General features: G+C 38.9%; 1 protein-coding gene across 2 annotated transcripts in view; it reads left to right on the top strand.

Annotated features, from left to right (window-relative positions):
* kibra (WW and C2 domain containing protein kibra) overlaps positions 1–24,465 on the top strand; it is a 130,330-nt gene extending 105,865 nt beyond the window's left edge. The window contains exons 4-16 of one of the 2 annotated variants that reach the window (XM_085960704.1): positions 15,926–16,034; positions 16,339–16,498; positions 16,753–17,601; positions 18,186–18,559; positions 18,777–18,890; positions 19,711–19,828; positions 20,443–20,587; positions 20,864–21,008; positions 21,153–21,295; positions 21,559–21,839; positions 22,169–22,447; positions 22,660–22,932; positions 23,466–24,465. In XM_085960704.1, coding sequence (XP_085816830.1) covers positions 15,926–16,034; positions 16,339–16,498; positions 16,753–17,601; positions 18,186–18,559; positions 18,777–18,890; positions 19,711–19,828; positions 20,443–20,587; positions 20,864–21,008; positions 21,153–21,295; positions 21,559–21,839; positions 22,169–22,447; positions 22,660–22,932; positions 23,466–24,156 — 3,681 coding nt within the window. In that variant the 3' untranslated portion in view covers positions 24,157–24,465. Of the gene's footprint in view, positions 1–15,925; positions 16,035–16,338; positions 16,499–16,752; positions 17,602–18,185; positions 18,560–18,776; positions 18,891–19,710; positions 19,829–20,442; positions 20,588–20,863; positions 21,012–21,152; positions 21,296–21,558; positions 21,840–22,168; positions 22,448–22,659; positions 22,933–23,465 lie in introns of both variants that reach the window. The other variant, XM_085960703.1, reaches the window with a different exon arrangement.
* Positions 24,466–25,982: the final 1,517 nt, after the last annotated feature.

The raw sequence follows: 25,982 nt of genomic DNA, 5'->3' as shown, positions 1-25,982 counted from the left end.
GCCAAATCCTGTGATTTCAATAATAAAAAAATATTGTTAACAATTTTTCAGTGTGTCGTAAGTACCACTTTTGTATGCAAGAAATAGTGGATTAGGTACCTAGTATTTCATCAGGGTTTGGATGAAAATTAATTGTCCTTGTACCAGAGTCCGTTTTTCACCTATCACTTTCCACCAAAATTGGAACATTATGATCTGCTGGTCGCTTATAGGTTTTTATATATTCTGTACCTCAGAGCCAGTTTCTTATACTCATGTCAATTTTTACAGTAAATGAGTTAAATACTTCTAGATTTTTACCCCTAAATTATCATAGGTATAGCCCGATTCACACGCTTGCAAACAACAACGCGCTAATTACACTGCCATTGGCGGCATTAAAAATCGTAACTTGCATAGTGTTCCTGAAAGTGTCCTTTTTGAAGATAACGTAGTCTGGCTCTCAGATAGTAGCTACCTACAGATATAATTATATCAGCCGGGGTGGGGTCAATTCATTGCCGGATGGACGGCATCCCTTGATTAATTTTATTCTTCTTTTCTCGGTCCTTGGTTTTTTGGTGTCACAGCACCTTCCGAATTTATTTAGTGCCTTGTTTATCCAGTCCCACGGTTGAGTACCTAGTGCCAGAGAATCTTTAAAGCTGTCGGTACATTGCTGTTTTTTCAATGTGTGTTTCGTCCAAGCTATGGCATTTGAATTAAAACATTCAGTTTCTGACTTTATAATTACATTATCGATAATTTTGGCCAATATTGTAATAAAATTCCTTTAAAATCAACATGTCGACAATCGTTGGGCTATTCTCTGCTGTAAACCGTAAACTGTAAGCTCAGATAGTTTGCTTGTGGTCACACAGATACAAATGCGCACACACCACCTTAAAACTCACGCACACGTGCGCGTACCGAAAGAATGCGCTCCACTCACAACATTCCAACTGAAGCTCTCAAACTTTCAAAACATCTGAATCCTTTTATTATTAAAATAATAACTAAGAAATAATTGTGGTTTGCGTTTTATAGATATAGTAACTATTATAATATATATACGATTGCACATTTATTTGATCAAAGGAAGGGCATGTACCATATTCATTGTCTTGTGAGGTTGTTATTTTGTTATATATACTTATACATTATATTTTTGAGATATTTCTAGTCCGATCCACTACATTCGTGTATCCTGCAATCTCCTCGCGATAATAGTAATAAAAAATTAAACACGTGATATTTGTTTACGAAATCAATGACGATGGCTAAAGTATATTGTTTATATTAGATATTTATTGCGTGTTTATTTGTAAGATTATTTAAAAAAAAAAGTGCATCAATAGCCTGCTGCTGAGTACCTCCGCTACACGGAAGTACATTGGAACATGTGTTATGTCTGAGAGCGATTGTTTCTCCTAAAGCCGGGCGGCTCTCGAATAAGTTAACGTTCGCAGTTAATTTAATATGTATACCTTCAAATTGTCGCTATTGGCGCGGCGACCGTTGGTGTAAAAGCAGGGCAGGGCGTTCAGCTGCTCACCGAAAGGTCGGTGGTTCGAACCCCACCCGAGCGCGTCATTTTTTCATGTGAAAGAAATATCTAAAATTATGCCATAAATACATACACAATTTTAAATATTTTATACTGATAGAAGAATATTTTTTATCGTCAATTATTGTTTAGTCTAAGCAGGTCTTGATGAATTATATCATTAACATATTAATAATAAAATGCCAAAATGTTATTTTACATATTACAAAAGCGGTCACCCATCCAAGTATTATCCGCGCGCAATGTCACTTCGGTGATCGCACGAGAACCGTCGGCCGCTCGGATGATAACTTTCTGCGTTACATTTGAATTTTGTGCACAGAATTTTATTTTAATACCAGTGTCACGGCGAGCGGTAAAACATATACATGTTAAAAAAAAAAAAACACCCACCCGCTATATTATTTAATTATTATTGTCAAGAGCCAGGTGCTAATAAAAATTGAGAAGTCGTGCATTGGTGTAAGGACGCATCTCCCCGCGCCCCAGCTATGTAACTTTCTCGCTCGTAATCGTGAATACCGAATCGTGTACGATAGAGCAGGAGCGAGAATGCTCTCGTTCGACGTACATGCACTGTTTCACTCTACTGGCATTCCAAATTTAAAATCACGTGCGCGCGTATATCCCGTCGTTTCTAAAAACATCCACTGATTTAATTTTATTATTTAAGTTATCGTCAATATATTTTTAGCCGAAAAACGTGTTTTGCATTAACGATTATCAGTTATTCTTTTTATTATATCATTCGGAATACACGAACACGCGCCAAAATACAGCTGGATGTAGATTGTAAATAATTACTTATGTCAATAATGCATGCTTCACTGCTCTTGTCTTTTACATAAATATTGTAGGTACCTAGGTATCGCAATATCGGAGATGTACGATTTTGACTACTACGCCTTGCTTCCCTCCCCCACCCTATAGTAATGTCTGATTTTATTCAATATCGCAGTGATATTAGATACCTAATTGTATACCTAGGTTAAATTAATATCAGGATAGGAGGCGGCTCTCGTGGTGCAGTGGGTATGGCGCTGGCCTTCCACCCGAGAGTTCCTGGGTTCGATTCCCGGTCAGGACACACAATATTTATGTGTTTTTCTCAAAGCCTGGGCGTTTGTGATTGTTCAAAATTACTAACAACAACCAACTTGTACGAAAAAGCAAGGACATGGTTATTAATAATTCAAAAAAAAAAAAATATCAGGATAGGTATAGGTACCTACGATATGAAACTGCCATCGTTTATAAAATTCAGATATAAATACGCGCTCAAAACATGTTTTCACTACGTACTCATAAATGTGTGGAGTAATGTAAAACTATGGGTTATGTAATGTATAATTAATAATTATATACAGATCTATTTTGAATTTTCCGTACCTTTTGCAATTATTTTTATTTGCTCGTCACGTGAGGAATACTTTGACAGCCTTTGTACTCATGAGATACGGAGGAATTTGATTGGACGCGAACACGTGCGAGGTGCTGTTGTCCCATTCTTTTTATCATTGTTGCCGCGCATTTCCTACACGAGCGAATGGGACAAATATAGATTTGTCGTGACAGTTTCCTTGTGAACGTTAACTTGTTGCTTGTAAGGCATGTACTGGAAATATTTTTCTATTACCAACTTTGTCTCCAACCTTTTATATTAAATTATTTTATTGCCATTTTAAATCACCTATGGATGGATCCTAATAAATGTAACACTCACTCGCGTGCTTCATATCCAGTACTTAGGTATCTAAACAATTTACCGCAATGTTTTTAAGCAATAATTTATTTATATTTTTGCACTCATCTGCACGAAATTGTCACGTCTCTAAACGAAATTTATTTTATTGAATTATCTTGTTTTGGATGCACAATAAAAAAAATCATTGAATTCGCGAATAGGTATTCGTGAAAACATGTGGTTATGTTATATTAGATAGTTACGGTGGTATCCATTAACTCCATAGTCGAGCACATCATCGTATTTGTGTAATCTTGACAGGGAATGGTTCATGGCGTAAAACACTGAGTATTAAAATTCTTCATAGGTACCTACCGGGAATGTGATTTTTTCTATCCTTTCCATGCAAATTCGGATACCAATCAGTTTATTATAAATAATTATGTAAGTACTAGGCATAACGAAAAAGTCTCATTTCAACTAACACTAACGTGGTCCAGTTCAGGTTGGCTGTTCAATTTATTTTTAAGTAAATTTCTGTGTCACAAAAACTCGATAGGCCAGTAGCTAGTGGCCAGCAGTCATCTAGTTAGTGAAGAGATTGATGAACAACTTAATAATCTTAAATCTAAACGATCTAGCCAAAATGTTGTCCACCGCTGTGCATAGTGATTATATTATTAGGTTTTGTGAAACACCTCTCTTTCGACGTGACATTGAAGGTAGGTACGAGGATATTGTATTATACCTACCTTCCCACTGAACATAACTCACACCATTCCTTCATAATAAGTAATATTATGTGGTACCTACCTAATATAGGTATTCGTGTGTAGAGGCTGTGATCAAGATTTCAGATAGAAATTTTCAGAAATTGCAAATTTCGAGAAATCAATGATAATCGCTAGAATTCGAGAAATTATAGTGGGTATTGGGAAAAAATAAAATAAATTTGCCAGTTAAAAAAATCGGAAATGAAAAAATAATTCAGCCAAGAAAACCTAGTTCAGCGTTCGGGCAAGAAAAACTTATTTGGCAAAACATTTTTGTGGAGAAAAGATACACATTATAAAAAATCTCAACTACCTGAACGGAATTTGTTAAATTCGCATATAAAATTTATTTGTGACAAGAAAACAGAAATAAGGTCTTAACTCTGTTCTCAACCGTACCTACTCGGCGGCAAAACATTTGGGCCGGATGAGTGAAAAACAGAAATAAAGATATTTCTCGAGAATTCTTGAGATCATTGAACCATTGTCTCAATATTCTTATATTCCAGAATTCTCGAATCTCTAGAAACGACAAACGTCGATAAATCATAAGCCTTGCTCGTATGTTTCATCGGTTGGCTGTTGGTTGGTAGTAATTTAGTAAAATATGGCACTAGTAAAATTAAAATGACTTCACCCAGGTTTAGGATAAATAAGTATTATCACCAACATCATCCTTCGTCAACTGACCATTGTTCGAATCGAAGACCTCCTTAAGCGGAGATGTGTCGAATGTTACAGGTCTCAGCCCTTTGAATGTCGTTTTCCAGCGATTGTCTCCACTCTTCGAGCGACTTACTCTTATTATTTTCTTCTTTCTTTCTTTATTTATTTTACTAACCGCTGGATTCGCGCCAGTGCGCTTTTCCTCCCTTGATCCGCTTATGCATAGCTATGAATGAATGTCTTATTGAGATTTTATATTATGGTTTGTCTGAAATGGTCTCAAAATAATAATATAAGTACCTATTATGATTATTATGCCATTTTGTAAAGAATCTGAGGATTTCACCTCGTCGGTGGTTCGGCTGTGGAAGAATTTAATTCCTCCTCAGACCAGACACCGACTGCCTGCCGGGGAATGAAAATTCCTCGGTACCTACCTAATCTTATTCGTTATCCGAGCGGAGTTGCGTGCTCTCGGTGTAGGTATAATGCGGCGGCGCATGCGCTGCCATCGCGGTACCTGCGATAGCTATGCCCTTCATCCCCCGCCCCGCCCCACCCACCTTACCATCTTCCAGCCAACCTTCAGCACACCTGTGTAGGTACCTCCGCCGTAACCTAATCCTCCGCTGGCAAACCTTTCTATGTTATATTCCTTCCTGTACAATATACAGTCGAACATGGTTATTACGAAGAAGAAGGGACCGGCTGAATTTGCTCGTTATAAGCATTACTCATTATATCGATATATAACATTTTTCGCGCCACGTTAACGTGCCATAGGTTCGCCATCCCTGTTGTAGGTAATAAGTATTAAACATACACTTTAATAAGTAACATTATACAGTAACAAAGTAAAATTATAAAGAGAATTAAAAAAAGTAATTAGAAGTATGCATGTACAACAGTCGAACTTCGTTATTATATTATGAGGAAGATGTGACAGACTGAATTTGCTCGTTATAAGCATTACTCGTCATATAACATTTTTCGCGCGACGTTTTATTTAAGCATAGACCATCAAAAATCTGAAAACCATCGTAAAAATCCCCGAAATAAGCATGGCATTCATACACTACAAAAGAAGTTTTTCATTTACTACAAATGAAGAAAATCATACATAACATTGAATATTTTATCGATATAAAATATTTTTATCTATTATAAGTCTGGTTTAGGCAGGGCAATGAATTTAAAAAAAAACGTGTACTCTGTTTTGTATTCTTATTCCAACTAAAACAAATAAGTATGAATTAAAAAGTGGCCACAATTTTGTCGTATTGCCCAAAATATACCAAAACTATTATGGTTTGGTTTAGGCAGGGTTTAATTGATTTTTAAAAACTAACCAATACCATCTGTAAATCGTAGCTTAGTTCAATAAAAACAAATATGTACGTATGTGCACTATTTATGGCGGATCTTAACAGTCTACCTCCACCCTTCGCTACTGAAGACAGTCTTGTCTGGAGTTTGGCATGTGCCGTTGTTTTTTTTTTTTAAGGTTTGATTTATCATTGATAATCATATTATTATGAATGCATTATTGCATTGTACTTAAATAACTATTTAGTTTGGTTACCTCTTCAAATATACCTACTTATTAATTGCTGTACAGAAGTATATTAACATGTTTTGGTGTTACTTTCTTAGGAAGCTATCCCTAATTATTTAAAAATAAATAATTATTAATAACAATGATCGAGACACATTGAGAGTAGAAAATATTAATTAATTAAGTATAGGTAGGTACCGACCCATTTATAAACAAGATATGACCTCTTGTAGTTTTGAACCGTGTGCCAAACTAAACTGATGATAGCAACTTTCCCTCTATTTTTATATTGTGTGTGCGAATCATCATCGCATCTGAGCAGTGGCGTAACTAGGGTTGGTGTCACCCGTCACCTGTGCGGTAAATTTACACCCTCTCTAAAACTTATATTTTAATGTATTTATTAATTTCAGTAAATTTATATAATAATAACACTAAAAAAACCTCTTTTCAAATTTTTGAATTTCGTAAGCAATATCCCGGTGTACTTTTTGACTAAAATGCCTTTTCAAAAGATACAACCTCCATTCAATTTACTTCTTTCCAGACGTGAATTCTCCTTGTATATTTGCTGCGGAGCCTATGGTGCATTTGACACAATCATCTGTTTCCTAATAAACAAATATAAATCACCAATTCTTACTTTTTGCAAATGCGTTGAAGATGGCATTTCTGTTTCGATGACTTCAGAGAGCCATTCCAATTTAAAATTATCGCAGGATTTCTTAATGATCGCATTTGAAATATCACATCCACTCCTTTTTGACATTTTTAGGGGATAAGTTTTCTATAATTAATAAGTATAATTGTGCATGTGATGGTTTCGTGCATTCGAGCATTACTAAAATCTGGCAAAGGAAACTTTATTTTACAATATTTTTGTGTGAAGACTGCGGGGGATGAAAAGATGTGTGCGGATTCATCTTGGTAGGTGTGCGCGCGCACACGCGCACACCTTACAGGGGACATTGGATTATAGATAGAAAGAAAATAGAAGATGGATAGATTATTAAAAGATAGAAAATATATGTCCATGAACAGATATAAGTTTAATATGGCACACAATTTAAAAACGCATGCGATTACAGTACCTATAAATGTGAAATTTTCTTACTTCATGAATCGATCAAAATGGTGGTAAAGAATAATTTTGGTCACGATAGGTCCTATACCTATATAGGTACTTACCTATTCACTGATTGATTAATAATGTTATTCTGTAGTTATTTGTGGCACAAAAGGTTTGCTATGCCCGTGATACTCCCTTCGTCTCGACTCTCGGCGATCGGTTGAGGGGCCACGTCCCGCGAGGAGATGCGATGCGATGCGACCCTGCCGCCTCCGTCATCCAACATCCAACGCGGACAGGGGCGCAGCCGCCTTCTTGCCTGCATTGCACACATTTAATTTACATCAAATAATTTATTATTTAACATTTTTCCTTGTGTATGTAGGTCTATACTACGACCTACAAAAGTTAAATTTACTTAGGTATTTTTATTTCATAATTTCACATCGATCGCTACAAACTAGCTATTATCAAAATAATCGGCCTAATTATTATCACTTTTGCGCATAGTGATAATCTCCATTAAGAAAATGTTCCTGTAAAACAAAACATCACAATCATTATAACAATGTACCTATAATCCATGGACCATTGCGTTTTATTCACATTCTCTGATTCTACCAAAGCGTAGGTACATATTTTTAAATTAATATAAATATCCCTGCCTCTGTACAAGGGCACACTATTTGACGAAATGTCAGTTTTGACTTATGAATTACAAAGTATGGAGAATCAGTTGAAGTTTCTGAGCAAGGCTGCACTATTTTTGTAGACTTTTTACTTAACTTTGTAGACTATTTTACCATAATATTTCAGATAAATTTATATGATATCAACATGCATATCAAAGGAATGTAAACGTTTTAGTGCAATACTACAGTTTATTACATAGATTGATTTAATTTAAATATGGGAGGGAATTTAAGGTGGTTCTTTATAATTTTAGATAAAATTCTTATAATATTTACATAATAATAATAAATAAGTAAAAATATCTAATTACTCTCTTATTGGTATTCAAAATCTTTGACAGCAATTTTCTCTTAAAACAGGTTGTTGTTAAATAGTGTACCCTTATACTGAGATAGCGATATGTACCTACGCTATTTCTATATCTTGATATATTATTTTGATGCAGTCACAGTCACTCATAGAAACACCGTCTGCTACTGTGTAATTGAATTTTCTCCCTGGAAGGAAGATACAGAAGAGACTCTTCACTGCATGCTTCAATACCTGTTTATAAGATAAATACGTAGTGATACAACACGATGTGATTTTTTTTATCGGTATGCTCTGAACGTACCTAGGTATATGAAAAAGTTTCGTGCCGTATAATATCTGCAATCTAAAATAAAATGAATTCCGTCAGAACAATAGGGGAAAACCCGAAGCCGTGGCAGGCTCCGCCACTTGCCCAAAGGCTCTCTCCGGTCCGAGATTGCATTCTTTCGGGGGCCGCTGCCGCTGCGGCGCATTCCTCGGCCTGCCCGCCATCGCCAGTCGGAGCCTGCGGTCGCTCCCTGACGGTCATCTTCCCGCTCGAATCGCCGCCGCCGTTTTCACCCCCGTGCTATTACCGAATCCGCCCTATCACATTGTCACACGCGCCAGTTCAAAAGTGCACATTGAAATATTATCAATTTCTTTGATTGTAAACTTAGGACACGAGGAAATCCTTGCAACTTGAATACTGCTCGGATGATGTAATCATTGTAATCGCTTCTGATCGATGAGTTCTTAGCACTTCGCTTAGGAATTTTAACGTCTGTCTACCGGCTACCCGCTATCGTATCTATCTGCCCGGTGTAGAGGTTTTTTTTTTACTTGGTCGGTGCGGAATGTCCGGTTCAATTTTTCAATTCGTACGGACACATTGTGGGATTATCAGTGTGTGTATTATTTTTTTTATTGTTAGTTTGGTGGAGTTGTTAAGTCATTGGAAGTCTTCAGAGCACACTAGTGATTAATCGTTTAGTTCGCTGTAACTTTGCAATTTGTATCAATTGATTGAGTAAAGATTTTGGTGATTCGTATTGATATCGTGCAGTTATTCCGAAATTATGGATACCGAATCGGAAAGTAAAACCGCATCCAAAGGGTGCGTGGAAAAGTGTCAGTGTTTAAAGAATACTGGAGCGGTCACATTTGGTGCTAATGATAGAAATAACAAAATATCAACATGTGCCGAGTCAAGGTATTACGACAATACAATGTGCACTTCGATTGTACCGAGTGCAGAACATCAGCCGTCCGATCTTTCACTCAGAAAGTCAGATCAAAATCGAGCACCGTGCGGGTGCCTGGTCAACAATTCCACCATTTCTCGAGCGGAGTACTCCGATGACAAGAGGCCGGGAAGTATACGAGGTTACAAAATGCCGGCGACCACCGGCGAAACCAAACGCCGGTGCTGCGGCGACGTCAGACCGAGGAGTTCGACCATATCTGGGTCCAGCAACGTCTCTTATGGAAATCCGTACAGGAGTCTCAATACCGCCGTGTCCAACTCGACCGGTCGAATTGACGACTTCAGCAAATTATATCGACAGACTAGGGGTAGGGGGTATGCCCCGAAGGGAAAATCTTGCAACTGTCGAAGCAACCGACCTCTGTATTCCAACGTTAAAGAACTCACATACTCGCAGATATCCGCCAATGCTAGAAGCGACTGCCGCTGCGTCACATGCTGCAAAGCGAAAGCTGCAGGCGGAATAAGAATCGACGATTTCAAAGAACCTTCGTGTAGAAAGGTCTGCTCGGACGGAAGACGACGACCGTGTCGATGCTTAGACGGTACTTTAAAGGCTATCAAAAGATCGGAGAGTCACTCTAGCAAAACGTCTTCGCTGTATGGCAATCTATGCAGCAATGTAGATTGCGTCGCTTGTAAACCGTTCCTGAACCAAACGAAGGCTAGAGTGAACAGTTTTGACGACGACGTCGACGAATGCGACGGGCCTAGCTCGGCCCTCAGGAGCGCGGCGATAGCTGAAAACATACTGGAATACGAAATCTCAGCTTTGGAGTACGGAATATCAGTAGTAGAGGGATCAGCGGAGTTTTACGAATACGGCAGAGGTCTGTACGTGAAGGAGGCAGAACCGAAATATCAAAACATTCGACACTTTGAAGAAAAACCACAATACAAAAATCTAGAAGAGATCACCAGAAAGTATGGCGATAGACTGGGTCCGGAAGGCCAGAATTTAGAAGATGAGGTTTACTACGAGAACTTGACGTCCGTTCGGCATTCGATTCGCGGTTTCCGAGACCAGCAGGCCGCGTCATCCAGGATCCTGTCGGCTTCTGCCAATAATCTCCTGAACGTGTCTTCGGGAGATTTCTACAGCGGTACATTCCCACAGTACGTGCAGAAGGAGATGAAGGCTGGAGCCGGACGAGGCGACGAGTCGAGGGCATTGCCGCGGAGTCAGTCGGACAGAGGTGTCGTGTATGCAGTCGGTGGAAACCCTGGTGCCGTTATGGAAGTCGTAAGAGGATCTATTTATAATACTCTTGAAAATATTGGTGGAAGAATAATATATTTTTAATTACACCACTGCAAGTACATATTAGGAGTTTAACACTGGGCAATCGTTACTACACGTTGTTTATCGTTTTAATTATGAATAATTATAATATTATGCTTTAAAATTTAAATCACCACGATTATTAATTCGAAAATTTATAGTAGGTATAAAATAAAATTGTAATAGTCGCCAATCAAATAAGTTGTTTCTACCGATTTTCTACCGAACAATTCGAATTCAAATTATGTATGAATATCCATGATTCCGCATACCAGACCATTAATAAAATGGTCATTATTTAGCATTTTAATAATGCATGATAAATGTTAGCAGTCATTTCTGCAGCCTTCAGTTTTGTCTGTTAATATAAGTTATAACGTAACTATTGTACTTGGTCGTATTTACATATAAAATTATATGTCGACGTTAGTACAGAATGTACTGATGCTGTCTGTATTGATCTCATTCATATAATTATAATATAACCCACGCCCTTAGAGTTTGTAACCTTTTGACATCACCGGACCACATTGGCTAAGGTAGGTATAGTATAGACTACCTAGTATAGAGAATAATTAAATAAAATTCTAAGAAATTCTCTGTTCAAAAGTAAATTAATTAAATGACCACCAAATTACAAGTTAACATGTTCTTTTGAAGCGGACGAAACCGGTCCTGATTAATATTAAACTGATTTGAATTAGTATTCCGTTTTTTTCTTCTTTTTTTTCTTATAATCTCCACCAAGAATTGACAATTTGAACGCCTTAAAAGAAAAGAAAACGATGGACATGGATGTAAATCAATAACAAAATCAATTATTCACTCTACCTACGTGTATTTTACTGATTACAAACAAATATTGTGTATAATGTATACCTATTATATAGTTAATAGTGTATGACGAAAATGTTGAAGAAAACTTCCTTAATGAAATTGATGGCAAAAAAGAACTAGGACCAATGATTTTCTTACGAACCCTGAAGATAGTAGGTACTTTTGTCAGTTTTTGCATACAAAAGTGGCACTTACGTCAAACTGATATTGCCTTCTACATTTGTTTTATAATGATTTTGTGTTTATATCGTTTTTTTTATTAATAAGTAATGGTAATAACTTATCACGTGACAGTGGCGAAGGGTGGAGGTAGGCTGTTAAGATCCGACATAAATAGTCCACATTAAACTTTGTCAGTCATTCGTACCCAAGCCGAACTTCCAAAATGCCACATTACATTACTAAAAATGCACATCAAAACCTTAGTTCTCTTAGTATCTACCCAATAATTGAATAACCCGATCGAAATGTTTTTACATTTCGTACAAAAAAGGTGCTAAGTTGTATTTTTCACTTTGTAAAATATTACCTTATATGGCCGCGGTCGTGTGAGCACGTATATGTATTTTTTTTAAGTACCTACCTATTAAATTACGATGTTCATTTCATCCTGATTCCCGAGCATGTGGATCACATAATGGATGTTATATTGACATATTATTTTTACGAGGAATGGTTAACCGTTCCCCCTACCCATTGGATCCTTGCTCTGGATCAAACAAACACCACATTAAAAATTAACTTGGTTTTCTTGGTGCGATAAATGCTTTATATTGTTGTACGGTTGCAATATGATTTTTTCATTTGAAATACCCGCGTAACATAAATTTATTTTGTCTATAAAAATCATTAGAAGAATTTGACATTCCTCTCACGGATTGCGAAACGCGCTGCAAAAAATAATCTTCTTAAAAATTCCCGGTCTCGCATCTGTTCTTCGCACCGTCATTATTATTTTATCATAGTTTTCGGTCTCCGAATGAGATATGTAAAAAAATATTATTATCTCGACACAGGGCAGGTGTCGATGGTCCTTTGTGCGAGAGTTTTAGTGGATTTTCACAGTTGGCCCTTTTGTTCTCGAGCGCCTTTGTAAATCCACGGAATGCAGACAAAAAATACACATGCTTCCATCTACCTGACTGTTGTAATAATAATGTGTGCAAGGGAGTTATATTATCTATACTTCCTTCAATACAGTGTTTCTCGAACTATTTTCATAGTTTCCATTTCCAGATTTCTGCTTTTTTTAGACCGCTATTTTTGTCATTTTATTTTATTTATTCGTGATTAGATTATATTCTGACTGAAAATTTACGTTATAAGTTACAACTGTGCAATATACAAGTTATTGGTAGCTATATACTGCCACTGCCCCCATAAGGAAAAGGGAAGTTTTTTGATAAAAATCACAAATTTAGTTTGTGTACGGAATGCTCCATGTGAAATTCTGAACCATTTGAAATATTTAAAGTCAACAAAAGTACTTTCAGTATAAAAATCGACATATTCTTAATTTTTTTTCTCTCGCGAAAACGGTATTCTAAACAAGAAGACAGTATACAGATGCATAAGCAAAAACACAGCATAGATTGAAAATATACTTGTTTTTGGTTATACCGTGAATTAAAAGATTCATCCAAATTATTTAAATTTGTTTTAAAAAAAGTGAATGTCTCATTATCTCAAAATGTGACTGGTAAATAGCTGCCCTTTTGCTTATGCGGGTAGTATATCTGAGGTGTTTTCAAGTTATGTTATGTAGTCTGTAGTCTATTCTCAGATAAACGACTGCTCGGAGATAATTTCAAACCGAATTTAACGAAATAGTGATATCGTTATGATGCTACGCTTTCATAAATAGGTTTATCATCTCATATATTTTGAACCATTGTTATCTTCAAAGAAATGCTATCGTTATCATGAATATTTAAACTGTTTTTACAACTAAACTATCCATAAAACAGTACTGATCTTGAGAGAAATATGTACGTTATATTTGTTATTTCTTCAGTCTTTAAAGTCTAAAAATAGTCTAAATAAGTTCGATTCCATGTTCCTAATTTCATGAGGAAAGACAATTTGATGATTGACAGTTTAGGAGCCGCCGTTGCATTCCGAAGTGACCTTGCTAAAGAAAAATGTTCCTTTTTTCCTTCTATTTTTTTCGTAGGTATTTCATTTTTTTCTTTACGATGTCGTAAAACCTTTTGCAAAAAATACAATAAGTAGTGAAATTCTGGGCTATCCTGTTGTGTAATATTTTTTCTTTTTTGTTTATGGATGTAAACGACTTCAGGTCGCATTGACGCTTGTGTTTATTTTACGATCCCTCATAAAATTATTCGATCTCGAGTACCAGTCAAGTAGTGCTAATAATTTCATTTTATTTGCAAATGCCTTTACTTTTTCCACTAATCAATCAAATCGGTCACACTTGTTGGCCTTTTCCTTTTTTAGTCTAATTAAATCAAACAGGTTTATAATTATTTCTAGGTACTACTTACTACCTCCTGATTTATTTTTTGACATGAAGTTAATATTCTGCATAGATTAGATAATTTTTTAATATTCCTGCAATGAAAGCCTTCTTTCTGAAAGTATCTTTTTCATGTTGACAATATTATAGACATGTCATGACAGTAAACCGCCAATAATTGTCATTCTTTTTACAAACGATTACAGTCGAACTTGGTTATTACGATCACGGAAATAACGAGATCTCGGATGTAATGAGGAAACATTCGTTGACATTTTAGTGATTTTCTCCATAAATAATATTTTCGACCCTAAGCAATAAAATCCGACCAGGCAGTTAACTAGAAGGATGCCGCCGGGATCGGATTACGTTTATGACACTAGCTATGTGTCTAAGTACCTAATTGGTGTTTCCGCCGACAACATTGAAAAAGTATCCAAGCATATGGTTTAAATTGCATGTAAAAAATCCAAGCTTTCTGAAGTCAGTAGGTACCTACCAGCGCCGGCGGCTCAGCACTTTATTCATTAAAATAAACAACTTCTTTTGTAGTTTATGAATGCTATGCTTGTTTCTGGGATTTTTATGATGGTTTTCAGATTTTTTATGTTCTGTGCTTAAATAGAACGTGGCGCGAAAAGTGATTTATATAACGATATGATGATAATGGTTTTAGACCATCCCATCTTCCTCATAATAACCAAGTTCGACTGTACATACTTCCATTTAATTTTTTAATTCTCTTAATAATTTTACTTATAAGTCTATACTGTATGTCTACTACTTACTTACTACCTACAATAATATTAATGACTAAAAAAGAATTGTCTGAAATTTGAATTGGAAGTTTGATATTACAGCTGAACAGATTATTAAGATGGAAATGAGAACGTAGAGACAATAAATACAAAACCCTTTTAATACCGTCAAAATATTAAGGATAGTGAATGCACAGTGCGTTTACATGACAAACTTTAATAGTTTAATACGTATTACAATATAGGATAGATGTAAAAATACTGAAAATAAAATATTCTTTAGCTCTTGCTGAGAAAATATCGAACACTGATGACTAAGGTTTTTAGTTAATTAAGTTTTAACACACGCTGAACCAAAGCAGTTGCGTTTGTCCTATAAATAAAGTATCGGTCAACGCAACTGTTGCGCTGGACACACGGGATGGGTTTTAACATTTGTCAGTTTATCCCATATTTCTCAACACTCGAGAATCGTAGTTTCCTACAACCGCACCCGGAAGGTGACACGCTTCCCGTTGTTTTTGTGCTCCCCGGATATTACTGAATTCATAATAATACTTCCAGTCACATCCGAAATATGGAAATTGTCAAAAGAGAATAAATGCTCCTCAATTCGACTGCTTCTATTGATAACCGATACTAAACCCAGACTGCCGTTACTGTCAAACGTCTGAGACATCATGTTAAGCTAAATGACTACTTATTGATCTTCAGATATCTATTTCAGATGTATGACGTAAAAAAATGAAAAAGTCTTTTGTTATTGTTAAAATTAAGGTTATTTGTTGGATATTGTCAATTAGCACACATGGATATTGTTTGATGAGTCGTGGTCGTATTGAGCTCTTGTCAGTGAATTTGCTAGGATTAAGATTAAGATGGAGCTGAGCAGTTTAGTGGTTAAATTTTATTCACTTTGATCGCCTCCACAAGTGTTTATTAAATTTGTATCCACATGTCAGTCCTTTCTACTCTCCTCCATAATTATTTCAATTGTTTAATTTTGTATTCTCCATTGTCCTCAGGCCAAGATGGAGATGTGCGAGGTGAAGCAGCAGAGGCTGTTGATTGCGCAGAACGAATACAAACATCTGAGCAGCGCCTTGACAGCGTTGGCCACCTCCAGAACGAGCCGTGAGTATCTCATTTTCACTTTCGTTACTCGTAAATCTCTTCTCATCTGAGCTTTTCATCATGATAAGTCAAAAGTGATTTAATTATTTTTCCATGCGGTTGAACCCGCAAAAGTTTAAAATGATAAGATAACTATCGATTAAGAGTAATCAATGGAAATATAGGCAAGGCCTGAAAATGCCGAATATTAACGCTTGTGTCTGCATGGAATAGTACAAGACTATTGGAATTAAAAGTGTTTATTATTCACTTTGAATCTTTGAAACTTACAGGACCATTTTCTTATTGTATTTTATTTTTACAGTGTGCTCGTCAGGTAGCGGCGGAAGTTCTAGGTACGACCCCGAGTTACTGCGGTCAGACGTGGCGCTGGCGCGAGGCCGGGTCACCCGGCTGCGCAGGGAGCTGCGACAGGTCCGCGCTGAACTCTCCTGCACCCAACAGGGCGTCAACACCTTGCACTCGTAAGTGACCCATAAGCCACATGACATTCTTCTTACTCGCTCGCTGCTCTGAAAGCGGTTGGTGTCGTCCCTCTAACGAATCATTAATTATTTATATTTACCAAAGTCTGTTGTCCTAAAAATTGAATGCAATGTAAACGTAAACATAAGTCATAAACAATCATTCAATTGCATGTATGTCTATAATCAGGATACTTTAGAATGGAGAAAGTCAAAACAAATTATTCAATATTATTTTATTCCTTTCTCAACAGGGTGGAACAAAAAATTAGCACGCAGCAGGGATGTTACAACATAACGGAGGCCCAGGCGATCATGACCGAGCTGAGAAACATCCAAAAGTCGCTGACCTCCGGAGAAAAGGAGAAGGCGGAGCTGATGCAGTCCCTGGCCAAACTGAAGGACGACCTCACGCGTCTGCAGCTGGGGGAGGGCTCCCCTGACACTTCCACCCTCAGCCTGCCGCAAGAAAAGCTCAGCACGGCTTCCCAGACGGACCTCTGCGCCGACCTCGTCCCCATTGGTGCCCGCCTCGCCGAGATGGCGAGAAAGAGGCTGCAGTACGACGAGTGCCGCAAGAGGATCCAGTCCATCCAGCAGCAGCTGGCCGACCTGGAGGACAAGGTGCAGCCCGGGCAGGCCGAGTCCGATCAGGATCGCCTCCTCCTCTTCCAGGAGAAGGAGCAGCTGCTCAGGGAACTCAGGAGCATCACCCCCCGAATGAAGTCGCAACAGCAGATGACAGACATTCAATCGGAGTGCAAGCGGCTGGAGCGCGATCTCAACAATGCCTTGGAGATGTCCAACCGGTGCATAGCGGACCGCCTCAAGCTGCACGAGGAGAAGCAGCTGCTCCTGCAGCAACTGCGGGACGCACTGCGTTCCATGACCACTCTCGAGTCCCAGCTCAAGAGCTTGTCGGCCAGCACCCTCTCCGTCTCCAGCAGCTCCAGTCTGGGATCCCTCTCCACCGCCAGCAGCAAGGGGTCCCTGAGCTCGGGCCTCAGCTTCACAGACATCTACGGCGGTCCTCAAGGCGTTACCGCTTCCATGCCTCCTGATAAACCTATCGACATGGTGGATTTGCATCGGAGAGTTGAAAAGTGAGTTCATATCATCCAAACTATTTTTTATTTTTGTGTCACCATACCTGATGAGGTGAGGTCTCCTTGATAGTGTTCTTCTTTCAGTACCTTTGAATTACACACCTTTATTCAAAGAAGGAAGAGCCTTAAAATTGTCCAATTTAAGGAGTGCAAAAAATAAACAAATAAAAATGAATTATGATAATATTAAACATCTAATCGAGGAGGACAGGGGAGGTAAACTTTGTTTAAAAGCGAACATAACCTCTTTCAAGCCTCTTAAATTTTCCGGTGACCGAACCAACAAGAAATCTGGGAAAAGATTATGCAGGTCATCCTCAATCTTCTGATGATGACCGATATGACTGTGTAATGTACAGATTCTATGCAGTCTGACAGCAGTGATAACGATGGATCAAAATTTATCTTGTCAATTGTCCGCATGTCAAATTATATGGCAACCCTTCTCTGGCCTTTGATACTTGTATCATCATCAAAATTATATAAATGTATTTGGCCAAATAATTGTTCAGAACCTAATTTTACCTTTTATAAATGATGTATTTGTAAAATAATTAATTACCATGTCACTCGTATTGCAGACTTCTCCGTGGCTCCCCGTCGAATTCGGGTCTCGCGACCGGCCTGAGCTGCGGCTCCCAGCCCAGCCTGAGTCCTCGAAGTAGCCTGAGTTCCGTATCCCCGCCCATATCTCCGCCCGCCGCTCCTCCGCCCGCTTACGACCTGCTGGCTTCACGCCCGCACCGCCCGCCCGATCGCCAACTCGAAGACCGGTTAGCCGAGCTCAGGGTAATGCAGCAGGATGACGCACCGCCTGCGCTCGCGGCCCGCGCTCAGGAGCCTCCTCTCTCCCCCATCGAAGAGACCCCCGCCGTTCCCGTCGCTGCATGCGCGGGGATGGAAGACATGATGCAGCAGGCAGCGTCGATCATGTCTGCCACCCCCAGTTCCAGTGGTCAGTCATACTCCTTTAATGCCCGTTTTACACTCACGTTATGTATTTGATTATATGAAATTACTAGTAAATAGAAGTCAACAATCTACCCCCCTAAACTATGACAATTTTATTTTCCTTGATTTTTACTAAATTTGAATTTCACTAATTAATTTGTTGTCAAGCGAAATGTCATATCAGTTATCAATGCTAACAGCTATTATTTTTATGATCGCAGGTACGAATAGTAGATCTGTATCGGCCGCCGTCAGTGATGAATCAGTGGCAGGCGATTCCGGAGTGTTCGAGGCGTCATGTAGATCCAGGGATATTCCACCGTCCATACCTGCAGGTAACTCGATCGCCACTTTTTTCTTTCTTTTTCTATGTCCACTCCTCAGTCGAATGGCTGGCGCGTCTTCCCAGTCATGCCTGTATCCTGTAGCTCCACTGTAATAGTGATAATAGTGACATAGTCATGGCTGTGCGGGGATGGCTTTTTCCTTTTAATTGTATTCTTTACAATCGTGGCCATTCGTAAGCGTTAGGGATTGCAATACTGAATGAAAATATCAATACCGGTATTTCCTATTGAATACCGGTATTCGTGAAATATATGGGAAAAAAGTATCTACCAATAAATATACTTAGATATTATAAAAATCTTTTTAAAACATTAATATTGTATAGCAAAAATATCTAAATAGGTAAGTATATATAATATTATGTAAACCTATAAAAATAGGTAAAGGTAAGATACGGTAGAGGTGTTGATGTTTACAAATACCTAGTAGTTGAACTACTGGCACTTTCTTCTTTATGAAGTGTTCTTAGATGTGTATGTGCCCCACTGATAATTCCACCTGTTTTATTAGTTTATTGCACTTTTAGACTTAGCAATTTCTTAACTTCTATCCCGTAAGAAGAAACACATTGCTCACTTCTTTGTTCAAAAAAATTATATTTCTCCATTATTGTATAACCTACTCTTAAAAAAAAATTAGGTAATTAGGTTAGCGAGTCCATTATAGTGAATAATTATTATTTCATCGTGAAATATTCGCCACTAGGGCTGAGGTTACTAATGATCATACAAATGAACAGTATTTAACCGGTATACCAAAATACCGGTATTGTAATCCCTAATAACCGTGAATATCTTTTGGTTCCAGATTCAACAGCTCAAGTGCAAATAAAGTTACATTATTCACAAGAGGAACAAACCCTGTATGTTGGAGTGCAAAAGATCAGAAATCTTCACGCGCTAGCCGTCAAACCTGAGGATACAGTGTAAGTATTTGCTCTTCACTCAACTTGACTTTCATTATAACTGTCTTCTCTTCTTACTGTGCTGGCGTTGTCCTCTGCTACGTTTACCATTGATCTTTCCTTAAATGACAAGTTCGGAAATATTGTACTTTTATCCTCTCATAATGTGGCCGAGGTACTGTAGTTTCCTGGTTTTGATACTATGCAGAACTACTCGATCCTTTCCTATTCGATTGAGAACTTCAACATTTGTCACCTGGTCAGTTCAAGGAATTTTGAAGATGCGTCTATACATTCACATCTCAAAGGCTTCAACTCTCCGTGACATCTCTTCGTTTAGCATCCATACTTCCATACCATAGAAAAGAATTGAGGCACCCCAACAGCGTACCATACGCAGTCTCAGACCTAGGTTAAGGTCTCGATTGCTAAGGAGACGTCTCATTTTGAGAAAGGCATTCCTTGCGATCACAATTCTAGTTTTTATTTCCTGAGACCTGTCTGGTCTCATTTCTCATGTACAGGATATGAATAAATATTTCAAAACCCAAAAACCAAATATATTAACTACTGAATGTGAAAGTGCAGTACATATATTTTGGTGTTATTAAAAATTGTCATTTGTTCTGTTACAGTTACATGCGAGCGATGATCCTTCCGGCATGTCGGGAGGCCGGAGCCCCTCTGCCTGCCCCCCTCCGTCTACCCCTGCCACTCCCCCATTCTCTTCTCAAAAGCCAAACTCTTCGACTGCAAGCCTGCAGGAGACAGCACTGCTTGGTTAGTGAAGTGATTACTGCTTATATCGAGTCTACTATAATAAATAAATATGTTAAGTGATTGGTTGGCCATGTTCATGCGATCAGGTGATTATGCGGTCAGGTGGTCAGTACTTACTCAACCATTAATTGACTTGGAACTTTAGGTGTACTCACAGTGTACATTATTCTTTGCTAGGGTTTGGGTCTTCACTTTCAGTGATATAAATTGGATACGCTACAGAGACAACTTAACTTGTTCAGTAACACGTTTAACGTCTGTTTTTTCCTCAATCAGGGTTTCGCCCAAGTGAGCTTGGCAGACTTCAGCAATGACGCCAATGTCGTCCGGTGGTACAACATGTTGGCGGCGGGCGAAGGAGAAAGCTCCGACGAGAGCACACTTATTCCATCGCAAACGTCGACTCTTACCAGGAATCAAGGTGGTCAGTCTTTTTCTTACTATTCTTAATAAATTACTATTTTTTTGAGTTGAATTGATTGTTTAAATTTCATTTCAATTAGATATGAACCGATATCCCAAATCTGCGGTCATTGTTCAAATCTTTTTTTATGTTCCAATTCAGGTGGCGAGGAAGGCATGTTGGCGGCTCCGGTGGACAGTCCTCCGTCTTCCGATGACGAGCAGGCGGAAGGAGAGGACGAAGACGAGGAGGAAGGCATGTTGGTCTTCGTTCCTGGATCTCATTATTCCTCTTCTATACACCAGGTGAGAACCTCCTCGATTCACCCGTTTAGTAAAATTTTAATTTCTCGTTTTAACATATTTGGCAATTTTCAACCATTGTTGTTAACGATTGGCTTATCAAACGAAGAATTCTGAATTCAAATTCTAGCTGTGTTATTTTTTCCGATTAAACTAATGTATTTCTATCTCGCCTTCTCGTTAAATTCAGCGTGTCGCATAGCATTTAAATAGTTATGGTATTGGAAAATCACTTTTAACCCCGGACCTGCCTTTTAAATTCGCAGATAATGGAAGAGGAGCCTTACTCGGATCGGGAATTGGATTGCCAGCCGGTCGGAGAAGAATATTCGCCGAATCCTCAGCCGTCTTCGTCAATGGAGGCGATCACCGCTACCGAAGAGAAGGAGACCAACACAGAGTGCAACTTCTGTCCAGAGGGCGGTGCCCGAAGACGGATCAACGGCACCAGCGCCGCCCAGGCGGCCAACGACGACCGCCTGCTCATCAAGCGGTCGCAGACCTTCTCTCCCACTCCTCAGCTTGGAAAGAACCAATACATCTGCAGGTACGTCGACAACTTCTGAGAGACTAATATGATGGATTTTGATTTGCATCAGTTTCGCATTAAGAATAGATCGATCTGCATTGCCTATTCTTGAGGAAAAGTCTTTCCTAATTATTATTTCTAAAAATGTGGATGCAGTAGTGAATACAATTTATTTTGGACATCGTTATACTTATGCAGAAGATGACTGCATTGTGGAGTGGTCAAGATCCTCAGCCATATGGGAATGATCAAGAAGATATTATTCATACAAAAGTAAATAACATTCTTGATTAGCGATTATTCTACCATATTATTATGTAATACATAATTCATTTTGTCCTTGATAGATTGAACCGCTCCGAGTCCGACTCGTCCATGCCGTTGTACCGACGAGGCGGCACGTCGCACCTCCAATCGCCCGGAGCGCCTTTCGATCGGCACGCAGCGGCCCGCAGGTCTCTGCGCCTGGGTAGGACCCCTCTGCCGGGAGTGGCTCCCGTGACCCGCGGCCCCCGCGCTCATGCCCCCAGGACTAGCCTTGATCTGGAGCTGGACCTCAGGGCTCAGCACCATCGACTCGACACCCTTAAGCAGGAGATAGCCGGCCTGAGAGATCTCAAACAGAGGTCAGTCAAATATACTGCTGAACACATATTTATTTTCATTATTTAGGTGCCTTTTGAATTCATTGCATTGCCGCATAGATTGGATAGATTTTTCTAGTAATTGTTTCGGCGACATTGCATACCCTTCTCATACCAACTATTCTGTTTTTTTGTTTGTTTTCGACATTATGCAAATTGAATTTATAATAAAATAATAATGTAAATTATTTCAGGTTGGAAGTTGCCAAGGAAGAAGGCGACACGACAGTGGCTAATTGGGTCGTGGAAGACGACGCTTTCGTTCTCCTGTGTTCGCAAGGCGCCGAATCGAGCGGGAACTCTGCCTCCGGAGGAGCCAACGGCAGCGGGAGCGCCGGCATGGCTCCCAATCAGCAATCGGGAACGGGTAGGCGGGCCGCCAGGGCTCTGCAGCGAGCCTTCCGTGATATTTATAGACTGCGGAGGACGAGAGCGCCCAAGGGAAAACCTGACATCATCACTTTCAAGTGAGTCCATGAATGAAATTCAACATCTCTGCACGAAAGAATGTGGCCTCCTGCACCTCTTTCAACTGAATTCTTTTTTACGGTGTTGTACAGCAAAATTGCCGGTAGAGTGAATCTGGCCGAGGTAAAAAATAAAAATACGTTCCAAAGTGGGCTCGAACTCTTTTTTTTAGTTAACGGCCAAACACTGCAAGAGGGACAATTTTAGGAAACAAACTTGACTATCTTACAAGTTACTTCAATTTCTTTTTCAGTGAAGTGATTCAAATCTAATGAAATATATGTTTTGCTATTTTCCCAGTCAGGAGGACATTATAAAAGAATTTTCTAAACAGAGGCACCTACATGAATAACATGGGTGTCTTGTAAGTTGGTCATTTGTTTAATGAAATTATCATTATTGAAAAAAATAGTGTCCCTCGCTACTTACTCCTTCCCTTCTCTTCTCTTTTTTTGGAGTTCTCTCTTTTTATTCACCCGTCTATAAATGTGAGCTTGAAACATTACTGACTGATGTGTTTTTCTTTCTCCAGAGAAAAGATGGCATTCTTCACGAGGCACCACTCCAGCGTGCCCGTGCCCCCCGGCGACGAAGACGTCCTCGCGGCGCTCTCTTCGCGGGACGACACACTGAAGCGCGAAGACGCCCATTCCCTGTCTCATCTCTTAGAGAACCTGAGCGAGTGGGAACGCAGCCCGCATCCGGAAGACGACCGCCGGGACGGGTGCCGCCTAACAGCCGACGGGAGACTGTCCGAGGACGGGACCCTCGAAAGACCCGACTCGGGAGACGACCGTCGCAATTCGTCCGACGGCGGATCCGTTTCCGGAAGCGAGAGGAATTTCAAAGTCAGCAAGAGAAAAGACGACGCGTCATACGCCGACGGCGACCGGCTGGACGACGAAAGAGAGACCCCTGACGGCTGCCCCGGATTTCAGGTCGGCTACCTTGTTAGAAGGAGCGGCCGCTGCCGGAACGTATCGGAAAATTCCCATGAGCGCTCTCGGAATGCCCCTTCCGTCCCCTTTGATGAAAAATCCTCCGTTCGGCTCGACCCCTCCGCTGATGTCCCCACGGAGAGCGCCGCCCTCATTCCCAAAGGTGTTAAAAACGAATTAGTAACCGACGATGACGTTCCGACGGACAAAAACGGCGACGTGACGACCATCGAGAACGGCAGGTTTCAATATGTCGTCGACAGAGTGCTGGGGGTTCAAGTCTGATCGACATCACTTCTCAGTTTTTTGGTTCACGCCGATGTCGATACGCTGTCGAATCTCGCCCGCGTTTGCTGCGCTTCAAATTAATCAGGAGCTCTTGGAATATTGGCCATTTTGCATATCGTCTGCGAGATATTCAAAAATGTCATCTATGATATTATCGCAGAGAAATCAAAATAAAGATGAGGGCGAATATATTCTATTTTTATAGATGGAACAGATCGACTAATATCAAATAGGAAACATAGTTTTTGTGCCATAAGCGATATGGTATACGGTATATCTGAACGGGCTTTTTATTTTATAACAGTGAAAAAGATTTTATATTGTAAATAAATAAATATATTAATATTATTCTACCCTCGGGAGAGGAGATAAAATTGAATGCTACAGTAAAGTTAATCATATATGGGGACGTTTGCAATTTGTATCAAACAAGTATATTTAAGTTATTCTATTCTATTAGGGTCAATTTCATTATTTGTAATATTATTTGATAGAGGATAGTTTTCATACAAAATGTCCATGTGTTCAGTGTTCAGTACATATAATAAATAATAGCGAATGTTTAGTTAGAATGTTTAGTTAGGGAGGGTGATTGAAGGGAATCTTTTACAGGTCTTCTAATATTTTTTTTTTGAATCTGGAAATGTCCATTTTCATTGTCCATTCAAAAAACCCACCGAATTCACTAATTAGTATCCTATCGTTAAATAATTTATAATAATTGTTGTGTTTTTATTCTAAATGATATTATGAAAGCCGCTTCGTGCCGCGCTTCAGTCGGCGAGGGTGTCTCGTCTCGCCTGATCCGCCGAACCGTCTTCGTGTCATTTCATTTGCATACTGTTGCTTCCTCTCCTTTGTATCATTTGAAAGGTTAAAAATATTCAATCTTCCGTCATTCATGAATTATTGAACAACAAAAAGTGGCGAGACAGCAGGGAGAGAGAGCAAATAAAGCCTCTCACCGTTGGAGATATTTTACCTACCTGGTGAGATCCGTGGGAAATGTTGGCGACATCCAAAATATTATATTCAGGAAAATTATAAAATTAATGAATTCTTCGATCGTTCACGGTTGAAATTTTTTCAACGCCAATATTTTGGATCCCGTTATAAATTGGTGTATTTGTGCGACACATATATATGTTGAAGATAGATTTTGATCTTCTGCAGTGTCTCCAGAAGAATTTGTCAAAATTTGTTATTCAAATTCATATTTACATAAAGAAGCATACATTTCCAATCTAACTAGAGGGTGCAGGGTGCTCCTTAAAATTGAGTGAAAGCCAAATTTAAATGTATCGCAGCGTGTCAATTTTAGGAGACCCGTAAACGGGTTCATCCGGTACAACTCGCAACCCGATTGGAAATGAACGCTTCCAAATGATACTAAATTTAATTTATGTAATATTTTTATGTCACGCACGCTCTGTCCGGCTAATTGTGGAGTGGTCCCGCTCGTACGAATCGGTGGCGTCAGGCGTATGCGACTACATATTGTTACGATTATCATTTTAAATACAATGACTGTGATGTAATTTCTCTTCCAATTAATTATGATGATGTATGTGCCTTTCGTTAAATCGATTAATTAAATAATATTGTTGACAAGTTAAATTCTAAACGATTCAAAGTATTCATAAATTATAATAAATATTATGTATTTATTTTATTCTCTTAAAAACCATAATATATTGTTATGTAATTAATACAGTTTTATTGAATGAAACAAAATGGTAATCATCTATTTGTGGATGCTGATATTATGATATTATGACATTGACATTTTTGGGATGCGGATGTGATGATTTAAATGTGTCCGC

This window comes from Rhyacophila brunnea, unplaced genomic scaffold, assembly GCF_057557595.1.
Source record: "Rhyacophila brunnea isolate RB1 unplaced genomic scaffold, BYU_Rbru_1.0 scaffold_12, whole genome shotgun sequence".
In the NCBI taxonomy this organism is placed as follows: domain Eukaryota; kingdom Metazoa; phylum Arthropoda; class Insecta; order Trichoptera; family Rhyacophilidae; genus Rhyacophila; species Rhyacophila brunnea.
This window is presented reverse-complemented; position numbering and strand designations above follow the sequence as displayed.